General features: G+C 34.5%; 1 protein-coding gene across 8 annotated transcripts in view; it reads left to right on the top strand.

The window, feature by feature from the left end:
• LOC126965927 (kinesin-like protein unc-104) overlaps positions 1–27,328 on the top strand; it is a 211,160-nt gene that overhangs the window by 125,076 nt on the left and 58,756 nt on the right. For all 8 annotated transcript variants that reach the window (XM_050809719.1, XM_050809718.1, XM_050809722.1 and 5 more), the window contains 3 exons: positions 11,163–11,245; positions 25,563–25,641; positions 26,237–26,397. In XM_050809719.1, the coding sequence (XP_050665676.1) occupies positions 11,163–11,245; positions 25,563–25,641; positions 26,237–26,397 (323 nt within the window). The remainder of the gene's footprint in view (positions 1–11,162; positions 11,246–25,562; positions 25,642–26,236; positions 26,398–27,328) is intronic.

Genomic DNA, 27,328 nt, shown 5'->3' with positions numbered 1-27,328 from the left:
TTGGGGTACAAAAAATAAATGACGACCAAATCTCAGACGTACCAAATATTAAATCGTACATAAAATCTACCAACTATAAGTAGCTAAAATTAAGTTTGTTTCTTACCTCCGTAGAAAGATATAAGGATTCTAAATAGTTATTCATTTTAAACTATTCTTTCGATTTGATTTCTGAACGACGGGGACACATCAAAGGAAAAACACTATTGTTGTTTTTATTTAATTCCGTGCATTTTCATATTTATTTACCTTTTAGACCTTCTCTGGACTTCCACAAATAATTCAACACCAAAATAAGCCCAATGGATCCAGCCGTTCTCGAGTTTTAGCGAGACTAACGAACAGCAATTCATTTTTATATATATAGATAGGGACTGACAATAACATAACATATTGCAACAACACTTGGTAAACGTCATGAAACTAGGGAGTATGCCGGTCCTATTTGCTTCAGTGCCAATGTTTGACAACTGCGACTAATGTTACTTATTGTTCTTTATTTTTTTAAAAGCTATAGTCAATATTATACTCAGTAGACCGCCTTTGCAGGTTTGGTTCTCCAATTATAACAACAATTGTTAGTAAAGACTGGAATAAAGATATGCTTGATGTTTTTATTTAAAAAAAACTGCTTATACTTATTCTTCATCGACATGATCGGACAGCCTGGTACTAGTTTATAATCCCAGCATTTTATTTTTGTGCACTTTTTAATATAAATTGTATATTATATTAAAAAGTGCACAAAAATAAAATGCTGGGAGAGTTTCTTGCGCCATTTCTTCAATCTCAGAGTGCCATTAGTTTTCGAAGCGGTGGCAGTGTATGAAGTGACGTCAAAAATAATTCTAAAGGAATCATTTTTGAGAAAATAAATGACTTTTATGTCTTTTAATTTAACTTTTATAGCATAACTGCGTTATTTTTACTGGTTTCCCGCCCACACGCCAGTTAACTTGGAAAGGATAACTAGAGGCCACTAGAACGTCTTGTGGGACCATCCTATTTATTTATTCATTTGTAGTGGTTCAAGGTAATAAAAGTACTATTTGTATGCATTGAGCTCACTCAACGAATAGCCAAATTGAAAATTTTCACGGGAATAACCTTATTTGGGGATAACTGCACACTAAAATATTATATGTTTACCGGAAATCATTACCTGCAAACATTTCCAATTACGTGGCTTATAAATAAAAATTGCCCCGGTTTCCTGTTTCTTTCCCGTTTTGATTGTCCTATATTATAATTCTATGAGTAAATGAGGAAATCATAATGCTATGGCGTGTTTTCGGTTTAATAAACCACCAGTAGTACAGCTCCTCCTCTTCCTCGTGTCGTTTTCCTCATTACTGAGGGTCGTGACTCCCCCGCTGCATCAGTTTCTCCCGTACTTTTCCCCTCCATCTGCTGCGGTTCTTAGCTTTATGAAGAACATTATAGAAGTTGATGTTCTTTAAGTTCTCCGTATTAATTTTCTCCAGCACCACATTTCAAAGGCGTCTATTCGGTCTCTGTCAGCCTTTTTCAGTGTCCACGTCTCCTCTCCATAACTGAATATGGAGAAAGCTAGCGAAGTAGTACAGCTAGGAATATTAAAAAAAAACAATGTAAGTTTTTTTAGTTTTTGTAAAAATTGGCGCTGAGACTCCTTTTATGTTTCTCATCGTGTAGAATTTGGGCAGTAATCGAGGTAACTTTAGCAAATATTAACGAAGTAATTCCTTCACAAAATATGAGAGTCCGATAGTCTCCGACATCTATGTAGGTACGTGTCTGCGGTCTGGGCTTGTGGTAAAATGCATTAAAACTTTACCGTTTCCAACTTACGGAACATTTAATGGCTATAAATTTATTCTTAATACGTCGTTGGGTTCTATTACTACTTCTGCTGTAGTTTTATCTGTGTGTCACAACTGTTCTCCTTCAGGGGTCGATTTCTTCCCATATCTTGTATCTATAATAATAGTTTATTATTTGTGAGTATAATAGACAGTATCATTTCAACTTAAAATAATACACCAATATAAAAAATTGACATATCCTAGTTCAACACGTCTAAAAGTAATAGTTATTTATGCAACTGTTGTGTAATAAGGGGTATTAAAACCCGAATGTGGGCTTATCACATGAATGTTTTAATACCTAATTATCAACAATTGTATGCATCAAGACTTTATCTATACCCATAATATGAATCCATGCTAACATTAAAAAACCCAGTCTTAGTAACCATAATATCATCCAAAGGAGTGTTATTATGAAAACGGATGATATAATGTTGTACTGAATTTTTTTTTTTTTTTTTTTTTTTTTTATAAATAGGGGATGCGTTTGAAAGAGTATATTCTCTGAAAGCTCTTGTCGATATGGAACAATGGCAAACAAATAGTTTTCCTTCTCTGTCACTCACCGAGCCACACATTCTCTCTCTCTCACATACTTTCTCTCTCGTTCCAAAGCTTTTTGCCCTGAATTCGTTAAATTAGGTCCCGGCCTAAGGTGATGCATTATTTGACAGCTATAAATTTTACTGTTTGATGTATCAATGATGAATTTTTAAACGGATGCCTTAAATGCTTACATACACTTGCAAGGGTAATCAGAATATTGTTTTTTTCTAATATTACATTTTATAAAAAAAAGATAGCTTAAGTAGGTAATCGGGGAGCCACAATACATCCACTCCCGTTCAACACCTTAGGGAGGAGGGGATGGCTGAAAAACAGCGCTGCATGGAAACATAAATCCATGATTCCATGTCAGGTGAATCTGAGCCTTTTCCTTTTGCCTTTTGTTTCATCGCGTATCCTAATTGTTTATTTTATATTTGTAATGATTTGTATGGCAATAAAGAATTTATTATTATTATTATTATTATTAAATAGTCCATAAGAAGCTGATTTATGATTCGCTGTAACCGAAGTTCCTCGTCATGGTTTAGTAATGGTAGTGTAGGTAGAAAAAATGTATCAAAAAAATTATTAAGAACAAAATTTATAATATATAATAACTTGTCATTAAAAGATATTGAATGATTTTTACATCTATTAGAGTGTTTTGGTAGAACTAGTGTGGATTTAAATAGTTTTCTTTGAATGTTTCATTTGACGACTCTTTCTAAATACTTAATTTTCCATCATTTTAACAATAACGTCAACACAGTAATTGTTTCCCATATTGAAGGTGGCGGTGTTTGTGAATATATTTTCTTGATTACGGTGAGTGACATTAATTCCAAGTAAGATGTATCGCTCCAACATTTATATTGTGGTGAAAAGCCCCGTGAACCGAACAGTGACTACGAGGTCAGTGAACGTAAACGTGGATAAAGCTTATCGTAGGGTTGTCACGTGGAAGAAACTTGTGTGATTGACATTGATATAACCTTTTACAAATAATTTACGATAAGACTGGCTAATAAATGAATTTGTGGTTCATATTGTTACACTCAAAATATTTGATAAACCTAAATTTATATCATAATATAATTCTATCAAAGTTAGTGGTAACATTGTTCGGAGAAAAAATAAGTTAATAATAAATAGTTACTCTTGTGTAACACTCTATAATATACTCTATGGCGCTTGCAAGTTTGGCGCCACTGAGTCGGACGTGCGGGGAACACTTCTCTTAGCCGCATGGCACTTTGTACGACGGACGAACCCTTAATATATAGTTTAACAGCACATACTCTTTTTTTACCCAGCCCTTTAAATTGTGACAAGTTAGTTATTAATTATTATAACGCCACAAGATAGGATATCATCCCCACCATCTGGATGTGTGGCGGTCCTCCACAGTGCGGTCTTCAAGGAGCTTTCTTCCACGTACTACAAAGCTGTGGAATGCGCTTCCTTGTGCGGTGTTTCCGGGACGATACGGCATGGGTACCTTCAAAAAAAGCGCATTCACCTTCCTTAAAGGCCGTCAACGCTCCTGTGATTCCTCTGGTGTTGCAAGAGATTTTGGGCGGCGGTGATCACTTAACAACATGTGACCCGTACGCTCGTTTGTCCTCCTATTCCATAGAAAAAATATACAAAGCATTGAAGAGCCCAAACAAACATAAAACCTAGCATTGTGCTTCTATGTAATGTTCCGCCAGGAATAAAAAAAAATTGTGCGCAACAAAATTTTCTGTATGTCTGTTTGTAACCATACAACGGCTTTGAATTAATTTGCTGTGTACACCCAACAGCCATCCTGGACTCCACAGTTATTGTTAAGTTATTTCTGAAACATAGATTAAATCCTTCGAATAATTAGGTAACATAAGAGTGGCAAAAGAAATAACGCCACAAATATTTGGCGCTATTTGTAATTATGAATATTTAGTTAATTATGACAAAATATTTTTTGCATTATGCATAATGAAAAGAGTGTTATATATTATATCATTTTGCTTGTATAGTTTTTAAGACATCTTTGTCAATTGATCGTTGAGGAGGTGAGGTTCAATTTCATGCAAATTATTATAAAAAAAATGAGGTTGAATTGTAACTATTGTATAGAATTGTCTTAGATAATTTATACGTCTAGATAGAGCCAGGAGAGAGAGCCAGAGGGAAAACAGGTCAGGTTTTTTACTTTAGTGTGCGTGACAAGCTACTGCTTACATTCGCGATTTATATGTAACTTAGCGTGTATAGCTCAAATAGAGGCTAAGTACACAAATAAAATTTGAAAAACAAAGTTTTATGAAATGTTTCGTGCCGGTTCTGTAAACCAACTGAGCTAACCGATCGAGTGACGCATCGTCACAAAATCTTTTATGCTTTGTTCAACTCTCAGGTTGTGGCTGTGGCAACCGGCACGGAACGCCGGAGGTCGTGAGTTCGAGTCCCGCATCGTTCATAAAATTTTGTTTTTCAAATTTTATTTGTGTATTAATCCTAGAAGTGAGGATTGTCACTTTGACATAACTTTTAAATTTTAAACATAACAAATTGTTTAGAGGTTAAGTGTCAACCTCAATTTTTCGACGATTTCACAGCTGTCACAGTCTGTCTAAACCATAGTTTCTCAACCTTATTTTGCTCACCGCCCACTTCGAGAATATGGTTTTTTCTAGAGTATTTTCGTGTATTTTTTTTTAGACTATATTTTTTAATCTACGCCATCTCAATGCCCCCTAATTTTCTCTGGGTCTTCTACTGCGCCCCCGAAAGAAAACAAAAACACGTTGAGAACCTGTGAATTCTATGTTTATCTTGGGTTCATGTTATGACCTGACGCCATACTTGTTGTCATTCACAAAACGATTGACAACCCTACGATAAGTTCATTCTGCCTATTGTGTAGTGATGGGGCGGAAAATTTACGAAGTGCCTACTGCAACTATTTGTCTCTTTCACTGCCTAATTAGGATCTGTTGCGAGGAGTAATTAAAATAAATGTACCGTGTAGCTTTACTTCTGATCTTTCTTTTGTAATATGAGGGTAGGTAAGTTTTAAATACAATGCTATTATTATATTCGGTTTCGATGTTTCTAAATTAAGTAAAAACATATCTTTTTGAAGTGAGACTGTTTATCTGCTTGCTACCTTGCTCAAAATTCTGACCCTCAAAGGTTTAAAATCAAACTTTTTATATTTGTTAAAAAAAATCCATTTACTATGCTCCGTAAAATTGCTAAATCTTTTCAAGCGGATTGATCTATATTTTACAATAAACTCCCAAATTATATTGGATGTCGGCTAGATTATGGGTACCACAACGGCGCCTATTTCTGCCGTGAAGCAGTAATGTGTAAACATTACCGTGTTTCGGTCTGAAGGGCACCGTAGCTAGTGAAATTACTGGGAAAATGAGACTTAACAGCTTATGTCTCAAGGTGACGAGTGCAATTCTAGTGCCACCTTGGATTTTTGAGTTTTTCAATAATCCTGAGCGGCACTGCATTGTAATGGGCAGGGCGTATCAATTACTATCAGCTGAACGTCCTGCTCGTCTCGTCCCTTATTTTCATTTAAAAAAGTGAAAAAAAATTTTTTTTGAAGTGAAACTGTTTATTTGCTTGCTATATTGCTTTAAATTCTGACCCGCAAAGGGTTTAAAATCAAATTTTAAATGGGAGGTCTTTGAAATTCCGTTGCTACCCTTTTGTGTGACACTCGTTCGGGTAAAGTAGGCCTTACAATATACCAGCGTATAACCAAAACTATCGAAAGAGATGGAATATCTAACGCAGTTACAATAAAATAGAAAAGGTAGGCGATCCTATTGTAACCGAGTTTGATTGACACGTCGTAAACAGTCAGCCACGCTTAGTATTACCTCCTTAGTATTGTGAATATTAAACTAAATACTAGCTAGTATTTAGTTTAATATTCGCACACATAGACAAATAATAAATACAAAGTTTCATGGGTTTATCTTCGCTGATGACGAATTTCCATCTGCCACTCCCTATTGCAACCACTCCTTTTATTTTTTTTCCAAAAAAAAGATGTCTTTTTTCAAGCTCTTATCTATCTCTGTACTAAATTTTATCAAAATCAGTCAGGTGGCTTAAGCGTGCAAACGTAACAAACTAACTTACATTCACATTTATATAATACTAGCTGACCCAGCAAACGTTGTTTTGCCATATAAAGTATAATTCACGCGATAGTTTTATAAGTAATAAAATATTGCCTATATTATAGCCTGTACATCATTTTGTTCTATTGTGAATAGTTTTTGCAGCGCACGCAAAAATAGGTTTTCGATTTTACACCTTGTGTTACAAAATAGCAATTTTATTACGGATCCCTAATTTTGAAAAAAAAAAAAAACATAAGCTTATAGCCTTCAGAAAGAATCATTCAAATCGGACCAGTAGTACCAGAGATTAGCGCGTTCAAACAAACAAACAAACACTGCAGCTTTATAATATTATTATAGTTAGATAATATGATAAGGGATTAATTCATAATCTATAATGCTTAGTTCTGAATTTCTTTGTTAAATTATGAAACAGTGTTTGAAGTTTCAATAATTACATTTTGCCAATACTCGTATTGCATTCTGCTGGACAGGCTGAAAGCCTTTCCTCTAGAATTTTAGACAACTTAAATGAAATTCTTGTAAAGTTTTCTTCGTACAAACTAATTACATTCCTGTAAGATCATAAATTCTTCAATGCTTCAAAGAACTTTCTTGGGTTTAATAAACTCTAATATTACAAGCAGCCGTAAAACATGTGTCGTAACTTTTAGAATTGATGCAAGACGGTGTACAGTACACTGCAGGCGCACTAAACCGCTCGCGAGATGTACGTGTCTCTAGGTTTATTTGCACTCGTAAATGGAGTATAGCTTTGAATTATTGAAGTTATGAAACTGTGCAGTTGAAATGCAGACTTGTACTGTTTGTTCGTTTTGGTTATTATGTACGGTCTGATGAAGAAGGAAGTGGTAAGGTTGTTCATAAAATACAACATAATTCTATTTAAATATAATATATAACAGGAAAATTCTTCCTGTAACATACCTATTAGGCTACCAGGCTTAGGAAAGAGTTTGAACTCATAAAACTCGTTTAATTTTTAGGTTTGCGTAGCCAAATGGCAAAAAATGGAACCGGTCATGTATTCCTGTCTGTCCGTGTATGTCACAGCCACTTTTTCCAAAACTATAAGAACTATACTGTTGAAACTTGGTTAGTATGTAGTAGTAGATGTATTCTGTGACCGCATTAACATTTTCACACAAAACTAGAAAAAATACAATAAATTTTGGGGGATACCATACTTAGAACTGAAACTCAAAAATTTTTTTTTATCAAACCCATGCGTGTTAGTGTCTATAGATTGGTTTTCAAAAATGTATCATTTTTTCTAAACTCTTGCCCGAGAGACACTTCCAAAGTGGTAAAATGTATGCCCACCCCCTGTAACTTCTAAAATAAGAGAAAGATAAAAATAAAAAAAATATATTTTTTAATACGTAGGTATAAATGATGAGAGCTTACATGCACTATAATATTAATTTGAGCAAAGATTTTTCTTGCCTTTTCTATTTTGATAATTTAATATCATTTTCCTTTCTATATAAATTTTATATTATGTTACTTGCTGCTACGGAACCCTTTATGGGCGAGTCTGACTCACACTTGGCCGCTTTTTTAATTTTAATTGAATCACTACCACCGCTTCGTAAACAAATGTTGCTGTTCAACTCATTAAACAATAAGAACTGTATTATTATTAATTATTACTTATTATAATACTAGCTGACCCAGAAAACGTTGTATTGCCGATATTAAAATCGCGATACAAAAGTAACTGTTGATCGTGATGGGTGAAAATTTGAAGTTGTATGTATTTTTTAATGCTGACTCATAATCAACCTCAAATTTAAAAAAAAATGTAAAAAAATTTCGTGTGGACCACCCTTAACATTTAGGGGGATGTAAAATATGTTGTCTGATTCTCATACCTACCCAATATGCACTCAAAATTTTATGAGAATCGGTCAAGCCGTTTCGGAGGAGTTCAAAGCTTAACACCATGACACGAGAATTTTATATATTAGATATAATGTATAAATAGGATAAATACATAGGATTCATCGTAATTACAATTGTTAAAAATATATTACGTGGACAAAATACTCATTCTCATCTGATTCTCTTATCTGAGAGGAATTATTATTTTGGAAGGAATTGTTACTGTAATTTAATTTGGTAGGATTTGAAGTAATCTCAAAAATATGCTTTTATTTCTCTCTATTTTTGGGTACCTGCCATGTCATTCTCTTTATTCTCGGCTGCTTTATATGCAGTAGCGAGTGGGCTGGCTGAGTGTGTTCGTCGTAAAAAGCGGAGCCATTGTTGTTCAACACAAGTTTAAGATCTAAACCGCTCATGGATCATACTTGTAAAAACTTCTTTATATTTTTACAATTACGTAAGATATACGTGAGATATACAAGATCATTAGCTGAGTGACCTTGATGGAAATTATACTGACAATTGCTGGTCCCCTGGTGCTTCTTAAAGCATCCTAAGAGCCAGCAGTTGAAGATTGACTACTGGCAATGGGAGATTAGTTGGACTGATTCAAATGTTCACCTTTCTTATGTATTAGTTGTGTATGGTAAAACTAAACAGATGCTTCCTTATTTCGTCTTTCTGAAGTTAAGATCCATAGTTTCAACCAAATTATGAATAAATGTCTTTATGGTAGAATAGTGGCTCTATCAAAAAAACTCTACATTATTATAGAGATTTGGATATCCCTCAAGTAGAAGACGACAAACATTTTTTTTATGAAATAAGGGACGAGACGAGCAGGACGTTCAGCTGATGGTAATTGATATGCCCTGCCCAATACAATGCAGTACCGCTCAGGATTCTTGAAAAACCCCAAAAATTCTGAGCGGCACTACAACTGCGCTCGTCACCTTGAGACATAAGATGTTGAGTCTCATTTGCCCAGTAATTTCACGGCTACGGCGCCATTCAGACCGAAACACAGTGACTGTACACATTACTGCTTCACGGCAGAAATGGACGCCGTTGTGTACCCATAATCTAGCTGCATCGGCATCCTGTGCAATGGAGCCTTCCACTGGTAAAAGAACATCCCATATTGTTGAAAAACATCCTGGAAACCAGACAAAATATATCTGGACCAAGTGTACATGACCAAAAATGTCTTCAACACTATCTCTGCCTCAAAACTATTAAATTATTAATGATGACATAGGATTTCCATGTTAGTGAATTGAAGCTCTATCTCTGCCAAGACATGTAAATAAATCTGGTTTTGTATGCGTGTGCAAAAGTTGCGTAGTGTTTCTTAGTTGAAACAGTAACCGTAGCTCGGTGTCTCGTAGCTCGGGTCGATACGTCTCGACGTCTGACAAGGAAGGCTCCCTAACAAAGCCCCCGTGTGCACTTGTTCTGCAGCGCTCCTCTCACTGACAACTGAGTGGATTTAAGGCTTCGTCACGGTACTTACGTCAGCACTTCTCTATTACAAACACGGCCTATCTTTATAAGAGAAAGCTTTGAGACTGTAAAGCTTCTTGTATGGCATGTGGTCGGGGATATGAAGCATTTCTTAACTATATATGTATATACTATATAGATAGTTTTCAACGTTCAGTATCTTTATAAGAAAGATAAGTCTTTTTTATTTATTTATTTCTCATTAAGAAATTACATATTATAAATATCAAAATTCTTGTACATAAATAAAGTCATTCGAGTTTTACCGTGTACAACGTAAAAGGTCGGGATACATAATATTGATTAAATTTGAAGTGTTATACTTAATTAATTATAAAAGAAAAAGGAAACAACTGAAAACAACACACAAATATTAATTATGCAGAAAAAACAAAACAAAAGCGTAAATATCTAGGTGCTTAGGCAGTATATGAACAACATTACTAACAAAATAAGTTACAAATACCCTCAATATTAACACTAATTAATTAATTATTTTTTGTGCTTCTCTGTGAAGAACGCGTCGAAGAACCATTTAAAAATCAAGTTTGTTAACGATATATGCGGCCATTGAGGCTTATATTTTAACACGCATTTAAATCAGAACCTTATGGATACTTGCTCTCCAATCCCGTGGGACACGAAAAGAAAAATTCAAATATTGAAATTTGTTGTTATACATATGTTAAATATACAAGCTGACCCGACAGATTTTGTTCTGTTGAAAATAAAAAAGCTATTTTTATTAATTTGTCAAAAGCCAATGTGAAAATCTAATGAACGAATGGAGTTCATTAAAAAAGAAAATATCATCAGCATAGCTCCAACTGTAACAGTTAAGGGTATTTTGGTTATTTTTCTTTCGAACTGTCTGTAAAAAGTAGAAATGTAAAGAAAAAATGAAATTTCGTCGCATATTTTGTAGATATACAATTATTTTTTGTAAAAATAAAACCCTTTTTACAAAACCAATGGTTTTAACTATGCGCTATTTTGGCGATTTCTTTGGATAGCAGCCTTAATGTATATAATTAATTAATATTGATAATATAGTTGTGTCTGGTAATTTCTTCTCCTGAACCAACGCCAAACGGTGATGTGTGACGGCTTAAATAAATTCGTCGAGAAGAAAATAGATTTTATTATTTTCAAAAATATCTTTAAATAAATTTCAGTGCATATTGTATATTATGTTTATTAATATGGCGTTATTTTGTTACAGTTATCCAGAATCCAAAAGCTCTGCCAGGCAACAAGGAGCCTCCTAAAAGCTTCAACTTTGACTTTTCATATTGGTCGCACAATGTAAGTACCTGATTATTAATAAATAAGAACTTTGTTATTTCTCTGTACACTTAATTTCTAATGAAGTAGGGGTTGTCCCTGGGATGATCTAACCACTGGACATGAAACCCAACAAGAATATATCAATCAATCAGCATCAATCGATTTTCCGGGTGGAGAGTCCAAAAGACTAACAAGATCGTAGAGGGCCCTTTAGAAAAGTGTACGCGCTGTTTTTGTAGGTACCCATGTCATATCGTTCTGGAAACACCGCACAAGGAAGCTCATTCCACAGCTTAGTCGTACGTTGAAGAAAGTTCCTTGAAAACAGCAGTGTGGAGTAACGCCACACAACCACATGGTGAGGATGATATCCTAACTTGTGGCGTGTGGAGGAATGATGTCAAAAAGGTGATTCAATAAGTGATACATATGAGTTAAGTAAGGATTGCACGTTTCGGTCAGCTTTTGGAGTTTTCTAGTATAAAAATTTAATATAAATAGATAATGAACGGCGCATTGTATCCGCGCGCGTCGCTATAGGGACAGACCTCCATCTTACTGACGTCAGCTCCAGGCACACACTTCAACTAACCACTAATAGCGTATCTATAAAAGAATGCTGATGTCACGCAGATATTGATAAGTCCTCTTCCAACGCGGGAGTTTGCTTTTGGTTTAAAAGCGCTGGGTTTATGTAAAGTCTAAGTTGTATGGGTTTTATGTTATGTTATATAATCATCTCTGTGGGTGTATGTTTCAACTCATTGCGTGTCTTTCTCTCAAGCGATATCTACGCACTTCTTAGAATAGCTACTAGAAATAGAGTACAGGGAATAGAAATTAAAAGTAAAGCGAATATGGATATCTAATAACCTTTGTATTCAAGTAAACCACCATAATTCTTTATATATATTTATTACGTCATGACGCTACATCGGTTCGTAAAGGAGCTTTGACATGGGGAGAACCCATAAGAAACTCCAAGCTCATCTTTTAAATCATATTACAAAATATACATACACATATAATCTATGTACAACATTCATCCAACAAGTTGAGGAATCTTTAATAAATTGTACTTATGATAATATTCTAAAATAAGACTTACTAGCCTCATTTAAAATTCATAAGGGGGAGACGCTATTAGATTATTAATAGATATTTTAAGGGATAATAATATCAGAACTGAAAATAGAAGAAAATAATGAATAATAATCATTAGAAGTGCTCAACTCTGACGTGTCCGTTCGGTGCAGCAGCTACGAGCCAAATGTGACTAATCACCACTGCGCTGCACCAACGAAACCTTAGTAGACTTAGGTTGGCACCCCTAGCTCTATCAGCCAATCAGGAACAAGCTTCTATTGCCTGTATTGATTTTAAAATACAAATGAGCTACTTTTTAGTTTTAAGATGTCAGAACATTACTGTTTTAACTTTGAATTATTTACATTAGGTTTTATTCAGTGTTATTTACTTCTTTAACATAAAAGCTTGAAAGCTTATTAATCTAACACACTCGGTGGCTCACCATGACGTACGGTATATTGCTGTGGGGTCATGCTGCTGACATTGATATAGTGTAGTATATACATATAGTAAAGTGCGACGGAGAGATGTTTGTGCTATACAGTGTGGCTTTACAACGACGACATCAAATGAACACACAGGTATATTTAACCTAAATCATAAAAAAATAAATTTAAGAATAAAATAAAATAATTGAAACTTTTGAAATTTTCAAACAAACTAATTATTCATTTACAAAACAAAACTTTAATCATCCTTACGTGGGCGCTATTCACCTACGAGTTCTGACGGTTACGGCGCCGTGGCGTAGAAGATTTAGATGTCAGTGCCTACGCTAGCTCGCGGCTACTAGATTAATTACTACAGGATGTTCCGAAATGATTATATAGAAAATTGATTAAATTAGGTAAATTATGGATTTTTTTATAATTTATTTTATTTATTATTACGGTTAAGTAGTACTAGCCGTGTGTTCATTTAATGCCGCCATTGTAGCACCACGCTATATATCTGCATGGTTATAGACAGTCATTCAAAGAAAAATTTAAAGAAATAAATATTATGACTGTTCATTGTCAGTAAATTTATGAAAATTTAATGTACGTTCACAAATATCGTCACCTTATTGCTCTAAATAGTGACTTTCATTATTATAACACTAGAAATAAGGGATTGCTTGTAACTAATTCTAGTAGGCTTCATAAGATACATAATAGCTTTAAGGGTAAATATATACACTTTTATAATAAAATCCCAGCTCCTGCTCAGGTATTATCTAGAAATAAAACTAAATGTTTTATTAAAAATGGCTCTGTCGTAAATCCTACTACTCCACAGCTGAATATCTAAGTGATCGGACAGCCTGAGACTAGAATAGCAATAACAATACTATATTCTATATTTTATTAAAATGAGTGCAAAAAAAGAATGCTGGGAGAGTTTCTTGCGCCTCTTATTCTCTTATAGAGTGTTGGATATAGAAACATTTATTTTAACATCTTTAATTAAAATCCAACACCTCAACATGGCCCACCGCAGCCAAGCGTTAAATTATTCATTTGCATAAAGAATGAAGTGAATCTATACTAATAAGTATTATATATGTTATTTATCTCTATGATATTTGACACACACACACATAGATAAATAGCTGGATTAACACATGGGATATGTTTTATAAGTGTCATGTAAACGCAAGCGAAATCGCGGTAATAAGCTAGTTAATACAGGTACATATATGAGTAGTTGCTGACAAGTCTTCTTGTTTGATTTATCTTTCTTGATTGTATTATTCAAAATATAACATTGGAGACTTCTTTATACATGTATTTTTTTAGTGTTATATTAATATATATATATTTATACATAAAAGAGAATGTATGTTTGTATGTTCCCTAATAACTCCTAAATTATTCGACCGATCTCAATTAAATCTTTTGTAATAGATTCGTTGAGGCTCAAGGAAGGTTTACATGTATAATTTATATGGCAAAACAACGTTTGCCAGGTCAGCTAGTTTTATATAATCAACACATTGAAGTTGAAATTTACTTGTACATCATAGCAGATAGGGGTGTGTATATCATATAGGCAATTAGGCAGTGCCTACCTCGCTATGACCCTAATTAAATATAGCACTAGTGTTAAAGTTAATTTACTACCTGCGGTAGGCAGTCTACAGATTGCATACTATACGAAGCAAGGAGCGTTTCATACAACTTTTGTCGTACTGTCGGAGTAAAAAGCTCAACTACGACTAGCTATCTCTACAGTGCCTACTATGTTAAATGATAGCTCAGTTTGAACTTTTACTAGAATAACTCAACTATTGATATATGAAACTTCACGTATTCACTTGTACTAATATTACAATATCTTATATCACCAATTACAATAATGATATTCTAGTTTCTAGCTTCCGGCTTATTACTACTAGTTTAATATAGTCATAATATCTAAACAAATACTTAAGGTGCGTGTTAAGTACATACATTATGGTACTAGCGCCATCTATCGGCAAACAATGTAGACATTCATAGTGCTTATATTGATTCTGCGTGTTCTATCTCGAACAGCCTACCTTGCTAGAAAACCAATACAAGCCCCTGCATCATAGTATAAAAATCTAATAATAACAATCAAATTGAATTAATTTTATTGTACGCTTACATAAGTTCTTGATTTCGTACTAGCTTACTTATTTGTACTGTTAGGTTATTCATAATAGAACGTTCCATTGTCTCACTCTACCATTCATTTTCAAATCTTACCACGATTCACAGAGCCTCCATCTTTTATAAATAATAATTAATCCTATAACGAGTAACCTATAATAATAACCTTGAGCTTGTTAACTCTAAATCAAAGCTTTTAAGACCGTTGTATGTATTTACCATATATATCAACAATATACCTAGTATAGTCGAGTCTATTTCAACGGCAGCCAATCGATAAGGCAGCCTGCTCGCCCACGAATCAAATTTCCAGCGCAAATGTTGTATAGATTGGAAACTTAATGGATCGACGTCATATTGCTTTTCCAATGTTCCTTGTATACAATATTGTATTGATTATGTTATGTTCAATATCGTTTAAGTGCGTGCGTGTTATTTATAGACGTGCTGATGGTTTCAATACGACTTAATGCTATGTTTTAGCACAGAATTAAGATTAACAGTACAGAAGTTTCACTAATTAACACCTTTTAAAGAAATAGCTAATTTACACTATCAAAGTTCAAATTCAAATCCAAATATTTTTTATTCAAAATAGGATGTGACATCACATATTGAAAGTGAAAAAAACTACCACCCATTCCAAAATTAATGCCTCAGGCCTGAGAAGAATGGGCGCAACAAACTCAGCGGACTTTTTTTTTTCATCAAACACTGTTCCTGTCATATTAAAATCTTTTTAATTGAAAACTCCTTGGTTTTAAAAATCGAATACTATTTATTTATTTAAAAAAAAATCTCGGTCTTGTCACAAGGTCTTGTGAAACTTGTTTAGTCGTTGAGAAAATGGAATTAACTCGAGAAAATTCTAGAGCGATAATTTATTATGACTTTCGAAGTGGTTTAACACAAAAACAGTATGTTAACCGGATAATTTCTGCATTTGGTGATGAAGCCCCATACAAAACTACAATTTATCGCTGGTTTGCTGAATTTCAACGTGGACGTGTCAAGCTCAGTGATGATCCCCGTCAAGGTCGTCCAAAAACTGCAGTGACCAAAGAAAACGTTGATGTTGTGCGTAAGCTGATTGAGGAAGATCGACATGTGACATACCGCGAAATTCAGCCAACTTTAGACATTGGCATGAATCAAATACAATTAATCTTGAATGAACAATTAGGTGTAAAAAAGTTGTTTTCCCGATGGATACCGCATTTACTCTGTGAAGAGCAAAAAGCGGCTCGCGTTACTTGGTGCGTCAGAACTCTTTAAAGATTCCACGCAGGATCCTCAAATGCTGTATACAACATCGTATCAGGTGACGAATCCTGGATATATGCGTACGAACCCGAAACAAAAAACCAGTCACGAGTTTGGGTGTTCGAAAATGAGTTAAAGCCAACAAAAATTGTTCATTCACGGAGTGTTGCAAAAAACGTTGCGACTATACCTCTTGAATGACAAAGAACGGTTAATGCAGAATGGTATGCTAGCATTTGTTTGCCACAGGTCGTTTCTGAACTCCGTAAAGAGAACTGCAACCGCCGCATCATATCATCCTCCATCACGACAATGCGAGTTCTGACACCACGCACAGAACTAAAGAGTTTTTAGAACAAGAAAACATAGAATTATTAGACCATCCGCCGTACAGCCCCGACCTAAGCCCTAATGATTTCTATACTTTCCCTAAAGTAAAGAATAAATTACGTGGTCAGAGATTTTCATCACCTGAAGAAGCTGTGGACGCCTACAAAACGGCCACTTTGCAGACCCCAACTTCCGATTGATTCAATGATTGGTTCCATCGTATGGAAAAATCTGTCAAATTTCGCGGAGAATACTTCGAAAAGCAATAAATACATTTTTAAATAGTAATGTTGTGTCACTTCCTTGATTCCCGAAATTTTCAGTACCGCCCTCGTACAAAGTAATATTGTACAATTAAACTTATTATTTAATAGCCTGAGGGCGGTCGCTCCATTCCCAATTTGTGGTATCATCAAGAAAGTCATTTATATTATAGTAACCTATACCACACAAACGTTTTTTAGCAATTCTTTTGAATAACGTAATACGTTTGTTTTGAACATTTTCTGGGATCTTGTTGTAAAAGCATATACATCGCCCCACAAAAGACTGACTAACTCGACTTAGCCGAGTAGTAGCCATTATTGGTAACCGCGTTGGATTCGTAACACATTGATGAAATATTTTACGCACACTGCGATCTACCGGTACTTGTTTATTCAGTACAGAAAGCGCTATTTTCACGCTATTTTCTTGTAGCTCGTTGTAAGGTCAAGGACTACGTTAGAGTATCATGGCCACTTTACTACTCACTCGTTGAAGAGAATTGAACTACCTTCTTGCCTAATTTTGGTAACGAGGTGTAATATTTTGTTTGTTTTGTTTATCTAAAACTTTTGTTATGCTTTTCCATCAATCAACACATAAAGAAAGGAAAATATGTACCATCGACAAATTTCACTTTGCTGATAATTCTCTTAAAAACAGGTAGGTTTATATTTGCACAAAAAAGATTGTATGACAATTGGTGGACTGTCATGGGTGTATAATATTGGCCGTTTTCAGTAACCTATCTGTCCTTAGTTTAACTTACTAGATGTAAACAAATCTATCCTTTTACGCATACTTAAATTCAATAACCTACCGACAGATAGCATTGGACTATAACTAATAACATAACTATATTGGACAAAACTATGAAAAGATAAGATCTTGTCATTAAACGGTGATAGCAATGTATCCGTAACTAGAGATACATAATTGAAAACGGCCGTAAAATGATAACAGTTACTTATGAAATGTATGTTCAAGCTAATTTCGACATTCTTGTTTATTATGACTATACGAAAAAGATACTAAAATGGGTCACGATTCAATCTAGTTGATAGAACCTACGACTAGAATAAAAGCGACACGACTGCATATCTGAACCTCGGTGATTCTGTTCGCACGTAGGTATAAATCGTATCTGCGAGCCTACCATGAACTCTTATTGCGATTCAATTGACGACCTAAAATTAACTGCTTTGTTATTTCATACCACGACGTCATTAGAGCTATCCGATTCAGGTTGACGTCAAATCAAGTCGGAAATTTAATCGCAAACTGTTTTAGTTAGTACATTCATTCGTACCATGAGGTAATATTTCAACCTAAACTGGATAGCTTATGTGTCAAAGTGAGCGATTTAAAAAAAGTTGCTTCTTAGCGGAAAGTCAATCTTTTTATTAATAACTTAAAAAAAAAAGCGGAAACATACATAAATAATACAGAAATGGACAATGGAGTTAATAAAAGATGAGATGAAAAGTAAACTTTATTGGACTTTTTTGTAAAACAAAATACTGAAAATAAATACCGAAAATTAAAATACTAAAGACAAGGCCGTAAGGCCCCTAGCTATAGCCTGTTCGCAAGAACGAATTAAAAATAATGTACTTTAGACTCCTATCAAATCAAACATGAATGGAGGTGCGTTCATAACTCGTTTTAATCAGTTTATTTTTTATTTAAAGAACAATATTTATATATATATATATATATATATATATATATATATATATATATATAAATATTGTTCTAACTACTTAACTGCATCGGAATTGAATCGCTAATAAAAAATTGTGAGCCGTCACGGGACTCCTGGCAGATGTGAAACATCGAAATTATTTTGTACAAGTAATAGGCACAATACAATATTACGAATTTTTTCCAGAAAATGATGACAGTTTATTTAATATACATTTATTTTCTTCTAACTCAATTATTTTCATTTGTTACTTCGGTAATAGTTACATTGGATGTTGCCTCTGACGGTATTACTGTGACAATTGGTCGATGATAGCTGAAATATGTTATAAAAATTGTGTATATGAAGAAAATAAATGTATATTAAATAAGCATTTACTCAACAAATTAAAGTATAATAATTATTATATTGTTAAAATAATTAATTTTGTAAGATCTGTTTTACCACAATAAACAGAACTTTTGAAATTCTAAGTTACCACAAGAGAAAGTACTACGTAATACGTATAGATGTCGATAACAACGATATAGCGTGGCGAAGCGTCGCCACGGCCTGTATCGCCACGCCAACAATCAGGCTTACCCTCCGCCTATAGATGTTTCACATCAAAAGTTGATGGTAGGCCTTCTGAAGCGCGGAGTGACGTTGATCTTTCATTCTGAGTTTTGCCGAGCAACTTATACATGTACTATGTAGGTACATGTACAGTAGTATAGTTTCGAATCCAATAATACAATCGTATTACGCGCTCGCTCGGATGGAAGTGAAGCATGATTTGCAATTTTCTGTAATCGTTGCATAATAATGGCTGCGAAATACTACGAATAACTTATGAATAATTATACTTAATTGATGTAGTTATAATAATAGAATTTATATGAGTAAGTATGTTAGTATTAATTGTTTGCTTAATACTTTAATAGTTATTTAATAAGCCAGTGGCTCGTATTACACTACCTTTCGGGGCGACTTCTCTTTATGCCTATAAAACGTGACCTTACAATAATACTTTGCAATAGCCGAACACTTGCTTAAAGCCGGTACCAACCATTGGATCGAGCTGCACAACCTACTAGTGATTTCTATTGAACGCCAATACATCCCACGGCTTGTAAGAGTAGAAATTAAAAATAATCCTAACAATTTTAATAGGGAGGATGGATAGCAAACATGGAATCCCGTGGTCTCTCTCTGCAGTACTAATGCAACAAAAAGATCCGAAAGTATGGAATCAAAGACCAAAACGAACTAGGCGCCAAGTGGACAGATTGATGTACTATTAGTGTCAAGTGTCAATGTGTCAATTGTTTCTCGCCGCCTCCACAGTTCCGCCGTGACCACGATTCATGCTATCGGATCGGAATATTGGCATCATATCAATAAAATATATATCGTGAGTACCCGTCATAATAATTACAATGTTAAAGTTCCGCGATGATACAATTTTAAAAACATATATAAAGAAGTCGTAACACAACACTTAAGTTACTAATTATATTGAGGCGGTTCTGCCAATGCCAATCTAATCCTGGGCATTCGTGTCGACAGGAGTTTCTAGCGATGACTGGCGATTTTGTTTTTTTAATATATCTGACGCAAAGTGGTTCCCATTCTTCCCCCAGGTGGAGCGCCGTCATGCTTAAGATTAGGCATTTTAAGTAAATGGCGCGAACAAAAGGCATAATTTCCTCAAAATTGATTCCTTTAGTATTATTTTTGATGTCGTTTCTAATATGCTAGATTACCATTTCGGAAACAAATGGCGCTCTGAGAAAGAAGAAGCGGCACAAGAAACTCTCCCAGCATTCCTTTTATTAACATTTATTGTTAGTCCGAGGGGCGCAGAACTAGGTCAGCTGAAGTCGTATGGTGGTAGTACTAAAATTTATTTTATTATTAGTAACTTGAAGTAAATTATAGAGCGAGACATATTTCAAGCCAATCCACAGTGGCGCTATATAGGAGCAGGTACAGCACATAATATGGAGTATGCTCTGTATCTTTTGGCCAGTTCGGAGGCTCTTTTGCACAGGAAGCCGGCTAGATTATGGGTACCACAACGGTGCCTATTTCTGCCGTGAAGCAGTTATGTGTAAACATTACTGTGTTTCGGTCTGAAGGTCGCCGTAGCTAGTAAAATTACTGGGCAAATGAGACTTAACATCTCTTTGTCTAAAGGAGACGAGCGCAATAGTAGTGCCGCTTAGAATTTTTGGGTTTTTCAAGAATCCTGAGCGGTGCTGTAATGGGTTGGGCGTATCAATTTCCATCAGCTGAACGTCTTGCTCGTCTCGTCCCTTATTTTCATAAAAAAAATCTTCTGGTCTAGTGCATCGCAGTAACAGCCCGAACCGTTTGACCAGAGCTGCTAGAATCCTCAAGGAAATAGAACTCTGTGAACAACTTGACATCGTGTAGAGATGTCGCGTGTTCTGTGTGCCAATTAATTAGATTTCGTATATATTGTGTAGTTGGCTTTCGGTACAAATGGATTACGGGATTACCTATAGTGATACTGTAATGTTGTAAGGTTGTTGGGCTTCTGTAGTGACACAACTCAAGAACGTTACTTTGTTTAATACGTACGTAGCTGTGCATACGATTCTCACTTGGAACATATTTTATACAATATGTTATTATAATATGCTATAACATGCTATGGATACTGCATGCTAAGGATACCATGGACGGCTTACCGCACTAACGCCTCGATCCTTACACAGCTAAAAATAGTGAGCAGTCCACGTCTATCCACTACATGTCTGCAGCCGATCATGAGATACTTTGGACACATTGCACGACGCGGTGCTGATAACCTAGAACGTTTGATGGTCATCGGGAAAATTGAGGGGAAGAGACCAAGAGGCCGGAGCCCACGACGCTGGTCTGATCAAATATCCGAGCAGACTAACCAACCCATCAGCATCGCACTCCACCATGCGACAGACCGAAACAGATGGAGGAAAGCTGTAGACGAACTTAAGCGGAGTCACGATCCTCAGCAATGAGGGAACGACTGTGAAGAAGAGAAGAGAGTTATTATAATTAATAAATAGATTGAATTAATAAAAAATAGATGACAACACTTTAAATTTTCATCTCTTGAGGAACGCTGTTACGCATCGGACAAAATCTGGTTGATTAAAATTCTAAGAGGCTTCATAGATTGCCCTTGCTTGCACAGATATCCTTGGTTGTCTCCAGGCCTTCTTATAGATTAAGTAATTATTGGTCCTTTTATTTTATAAATTCCAGGACCAATTTGTTTTCAATCATCTATTAATACAGCTTTACTCACGTTTTTGTCGGTGTCGGTACCGACTAGTTTCGGACTATTCGGAGGTCCTTCATCAGGGTGAGAGTGGTTGGGTAGAACGTCCCACTGACTTTAAAAGGTGGGACGTTATCGCGTATTAATAGATTGAATAATGACTCACGAAAGTTTAAATAATTCAATTTGTTTTCCTTTAAAAACAAACTGAAATCTTTTCTATTAGAGAAACAAAAGTGTTCAGAGGCGTAAAATCAAAAAATAAACAGCATAAATAAAAAAAAATCAAAATATGACCTATTTAGTAATCTTTTTAAACTCGCTTTCGAATTCAATATTTTTAGTTTCTTCTCTTATTCTACTATTTTTAGATGGTCACTTTTAAGATCTATAACAAAAGGAACCGTGTTGTCTACAGCTGCTGTCAACAGGTCGACTTGGTAAGTGACCTACTGAAAATCAGTGAATCAAAAATGCTGAGTGGGTGTCCTTTTCATGACGTCGTATTTTTTATTTGTTAAGTTTACAATGTATATATGTTTTGTGTTGTCATGAATAAATGCATACTTTACCAATTTGGGTCAAAACGGCTTGATGTCCAAGATGTGTCGCGCACACAACAACTGTCACACTTCTAGTATAGATATTTATTCTGATTCTTTAACTAAATTGAAAAGTGATTTGTATTCAAAATTTTCGTAATAATTATTAGTCTTCCATATTTTTATTAATATTTAATCCGTATCCATAACGAGCGATATTGTTTTAACGCAAGCTGTGTTTGCCTGTGATTGGGTCTGCATCCCTATTTATAATATGAATAGGAATTCGGGTCGCAACTAAGATGTAAACCTGTTGGCAAACCTTATAATTAAATAAATAAATAAATCAGTCGCGCATGATTAAATAAAAATTGGTCAAGTAAGTGTTGGTCTGTTATATATAATTAATACAATGTTTATAAAGAGGGTATCATCCAAAACTAGTCTTAATACAAATCGACGGCGCGTCAGAAATCGTTGAATATTAACAACTTGATAATTACTTGCTTATATTAACCTCGATGGAACAATTTGTCACGTCTATTTTTGCTTCTCCTTCTTCTTTGGCCGTTCTCGACCTCTAACCTACACCTTAGTGTAGGCCTCCTTCAGTTTATCATCATCTTACCATCTTTTCCGGTCTTGAGCAGTTTCCAACCACTTTATTCCCGCCAGTCTTTTGATATCGTCGTACCGGTCTTCTTCTCGAGCCATGCTTGCGGGCGACATGGCCAGCCCACTCCCATTTCAATTTCTATTTTTGCATGAGCCCAGTAATAAGTATTTTGAATGAAACCATTAGAAAGCTATCAGTTACTAGGATTTACTTACGATATTCTTCCGTTATAATTATCGGTTATTAAAACTACAAATAAATATTTAAAAAAGCGATGCATGAAAATGATGACGTTTTATAGTCTGAGTTCCTAAACCGTCGTTATTGTGGACCTAAGCTTTAGATTAACTCGAAATCAAAGCGATGTTTATAAATACGGACTTCCACTTAACTCTCTAGATTTGTCTGCGCAAAGTCTTACGCTCTATAAATCTCAGAGTTTTTAGAGTTAAAATTTAATATTTCAGATTTATTACAATTATTTTACATAAAAATGTTAATCTCTCAGAAAAATCAACTTCCAGCCATATCAACTTCAACACGTAAATACTAATACGTAAGACAGTCGTCTTACGAGTTTTCGATCAGGGCACTGATCTGACGCGAGTTTAACATTTTATACCCATCTCAAGAAAAGTGCTCGACGCCGCTATAGAAGTTTTCACTACAAATATCTATATCTCGCCGACGTCTGCTAGCTCTGAGAAACGTATATAGGCGTCGATATTTCATCATGATTCCATACAGTATTGATCGTAAATTCTGAGATATATTTATTTAACGGCGAAGTCATAACTCTTATTTACAATAATACAATAGAAAATGAGAACAAAGAAATACAAGTTCATCTTAGGGAAAGTCTTCGCTGAGATTCGATCCCTCGCGGTGTTTCTGCTTCGCAATCACCATGATACAACCACTGCTCCAATGACCGTATGATCATTAAGTTGAAATAGCCGAACTATAAATAGTTAAATCATTCATCCGTAATTTCAGCGACGAATTTTCGATCAGGTCACGTGTCCTGACGCGAGTTTAACATTTATACTCAATAAAAATGTTCAACGCCGCTAAAGAAGATTTCACTTCAAAAATGGATACCCGGAATAGTTCTCTCGTATTTATTACTTCCGGCATAAGTCTGTTCGATTGATATTACAAACAGATGCTTCAATTATATTTACATGTATAGATTAATTAATTATAATAATCATTTAGCCATATAAACCTTCTCAGTGTCCCACGTAGCCGCTCCAATTACGGAGCTAATGCATTTGTCCGCCGCACTTCAAATATTTTCAATAAATTAAAACACTAGGATAATATTGACCTATTCTGACGTGCAATCAGCTACAAGAATTTTGGCTAATTGAAACTTAGGGCTAGATACTAAATAGAATTGTATTGTATATAATCTAGTTCATAAGTCTTAAATCTCGCAAATGTTATACCTAGACTTAAGCATTGTAATTTTTAGTTGATTTTTTACTTTTGGAGGCTCATAAATAATATAAGGAGGGTCCGTAGCAACTACGTAAGTCGGTACTGGCAAGGAGCCGATCTAATTCCTAGCCAACAGATATGTTTGAAGCGTTTAAGCAAAAAGCAATCATATATATATATTCACTATAATGTCAATTAGTTACTTAACGGCCCTTACTTATTAACATTTACATTTATCTCTGTATTATGGCTGTCAGCCCCTAATATAAATAAATATTTGCCATAGTACATCCTCGCATAAGCGGCACTCACGCATGTTTAAATAAATTATTTGTTAAGTATATATTATAAAATTACTTTTTTTTTGTCCAAAACCATATAACACTTAAGAATCAAAATTAGAAATGGAACACAACCGGCCCCATTGTGTTGTCTGTGGTCTGTGTTGATTGTGCCGCAGATTGTAATTCTCTCGTGTCCGGCTTCAAATGTCGGCGATAATCTTGCATTCTATGTGGTTTGTCCTTGCCTGACGCAATCCACTCTATGGTTGTTAGAAAATAACGCCCTTCACCTTTAAAGCAATGTTTGAATTGCATATTCATAACGAGAATGTAACCGCCCATTTAATTTCATGCTGAATTATGGTAATAGTGTTTTTCCAACAATATTACAACAATTGAAATATTTATGCATTTAAATGCTCGCATAATACCTTTATTTTTCTACAGTGAGTGTAGATTGATGCATCTAGTTTAACTCAATAACTCTTGTGTTTATACTTATTAATTTACATTTACTTTTTTGATTTACTCGTGTATTAGGCATTTAGTATTTGACGTTTGAGTGTTATTGTTGCATCACTTCAAATCGATGAAGTTGTAAATGTTAATTTTAAAGAGTTGCAATGTGTTCCTTGCCACTTCTTCTCATTACAGCTCAACCATTTCCGAAGTGGTGTTAAATGTAAAAACAAAAGAAAAGTTTTGACATTCATAAGTACCATTTCCTTGAACTACATGAATAAAGTGATTTTGATTTATGTTTATTTAGGTACATTAGTGAATTTTCTAGAAATAGTAATAATGTTTAGTCGTTAAAGAGTAACAGACAGACAGGCGTACTTTATATATTTTTAATTTTCGTATGTTATTTTTATTTCCCAATAAATCATTAATTTATATATTTTGTTATCAGCAAAGCGACCCGGAGTTCTCATCTCAAGTGATGGTGTACAAAGACATCGGAGAAGAAATGCTGCAGCATGCTTTCGATGGTAAACTCATTTTTTCATCATTAAATTATACAATTCAAAGGCAACATATTAAATGTAGCTGTGTTCTATAACGCCCAAGTATTATGGTTTTAGCTACTAGATATATTTCCTGGGAAAGTCTCGTGTGGGTGCTATATTAATTGGCATGGCAAGCATGTCTCAAAAAGACAGTTTATCTATCTATTTAGATATTAAGATGAATTGCTGTTCGTTAGTCTCGCTAAACCTCGAGAACGGCTGGACCGATTTGGCTAATTTTGGTCTTGAATTATTCGTGGAAGTCCAGAGAAGGTTTAAAAGGTAAAAAAGTCGTTTTAAATTAATAACAAAATACAATTTTTATATCTTTCTACCTTTCTCAGGAGGTAAAAAAGAAACTTAATTTTAACTAACTACAGTTAGTAGGTTACTTACAATTTCTAACTATCTATCAGATTATTTTTATGTAAATTGATAAAATATGGCGATACCTTCATTTAATCTAAAGTTAATAAAGTTTTCAGAAATAAATATTTTTATGAGTCGATATTTATCAGATAGTTACTCAATACATTTTAGTCAAACAAAGATAACATATATTGAGTATATTTTTCAGGTTACAATATATGCATATTCGCATACGGTCAGACGGGCGCAGGCAAGTCGTACACGATGATGGGTCGCGGGGAGGAGGGGCAGGAGGGAATCATACCGCAGATCTGCAAGGACCTCTTTAGACGTATCCGTCAGACAACCTCCGAGGACCTCACCTACTCGGTATGATACTGGAGTACTCTGTCTGCATGTGCCCTTATTTTTTTAACTTTTCAAATACTTTAAGGAATTTCAGTTCAATGTTCATACATTATGTATGAATCAGAATTATGTATTAAGTACTTGTCAGGTATTACTTAATTCTTATCAGCCTCTCAAAATGTTAATAATTGCGAGTGAGTGAGATACATTAGAATAGCATAGTAACTCCTTCCCTTATTTATTTTATGTCTATTCACTTACCGCTAGTTGCAGAAAGCATCCTTAAAGTTAATGTTTCATTAAATATAATACCGTCACTGTTTTTTCACTTTGACATTCAAAGATTTATTTATTTATTATTATGGTACACTCACTTATAAATATTCATGTGATATAATGAAACTTTAACCTTAAGGATTCTTTCTGCAACTAGTGGTTAGAGTTTAAGTTATAAATATAGCAGAATTATTGAAAAAAAAAATACTAATTAATAGAATGGTATTTTTTGAACCTCAGTGCTGTTTGGTTACCATAACTAATAATGTTTGAGCTTTAACGATATCAGGAAATGTTTTAAATTTAAATTATAATGATTTCACAAATAAAATATATATCCAAGAATATATTTACGTGATTTTCAGCATACATTTCTGCCTATAAAGTATTAAAGCGAGCACAAAAGTTTATTCTTTTTAATAAAAAACTTTCCCTGTTAGTATCGTAGCCGCGTAGGCTGTGGCACTATACGTAGCATTCGTAGAAGTAGCTCTACAGTATTGCGTAGTTCTGCGCGCGCCTACCTATAATTAGTGGAGTCTTATTGAAAGCTGTTTTAATTATACCTTTTAGACATAAGTTTGTAGTATGTATGAAAGGCGACGTTTAAGCATTTTTATATGTACATATTTTAAGTATAGATCTACTATTTAGTAAATCAATTTATATCTTTAAA

Source organism: Leptidea sinapis, chromosome 9, assembly GCF_905404315.1.
Source record: "Leptidea sinapis chromosome 9, ilLepSina1.1, whole genome shotgun sequence".
Taxonomy (NCBI): Eukaryota; Metazoa; Arthropoda; class Insecta; order Lepidoptera; family Pieridae; genus Leptidea; species Leptidea sinapis.
The sequence above is the reverse complement of the archived record's forward strand: the minus strand, read 5'-3'. Positions and strand labels throughout refer to the sequence as shown.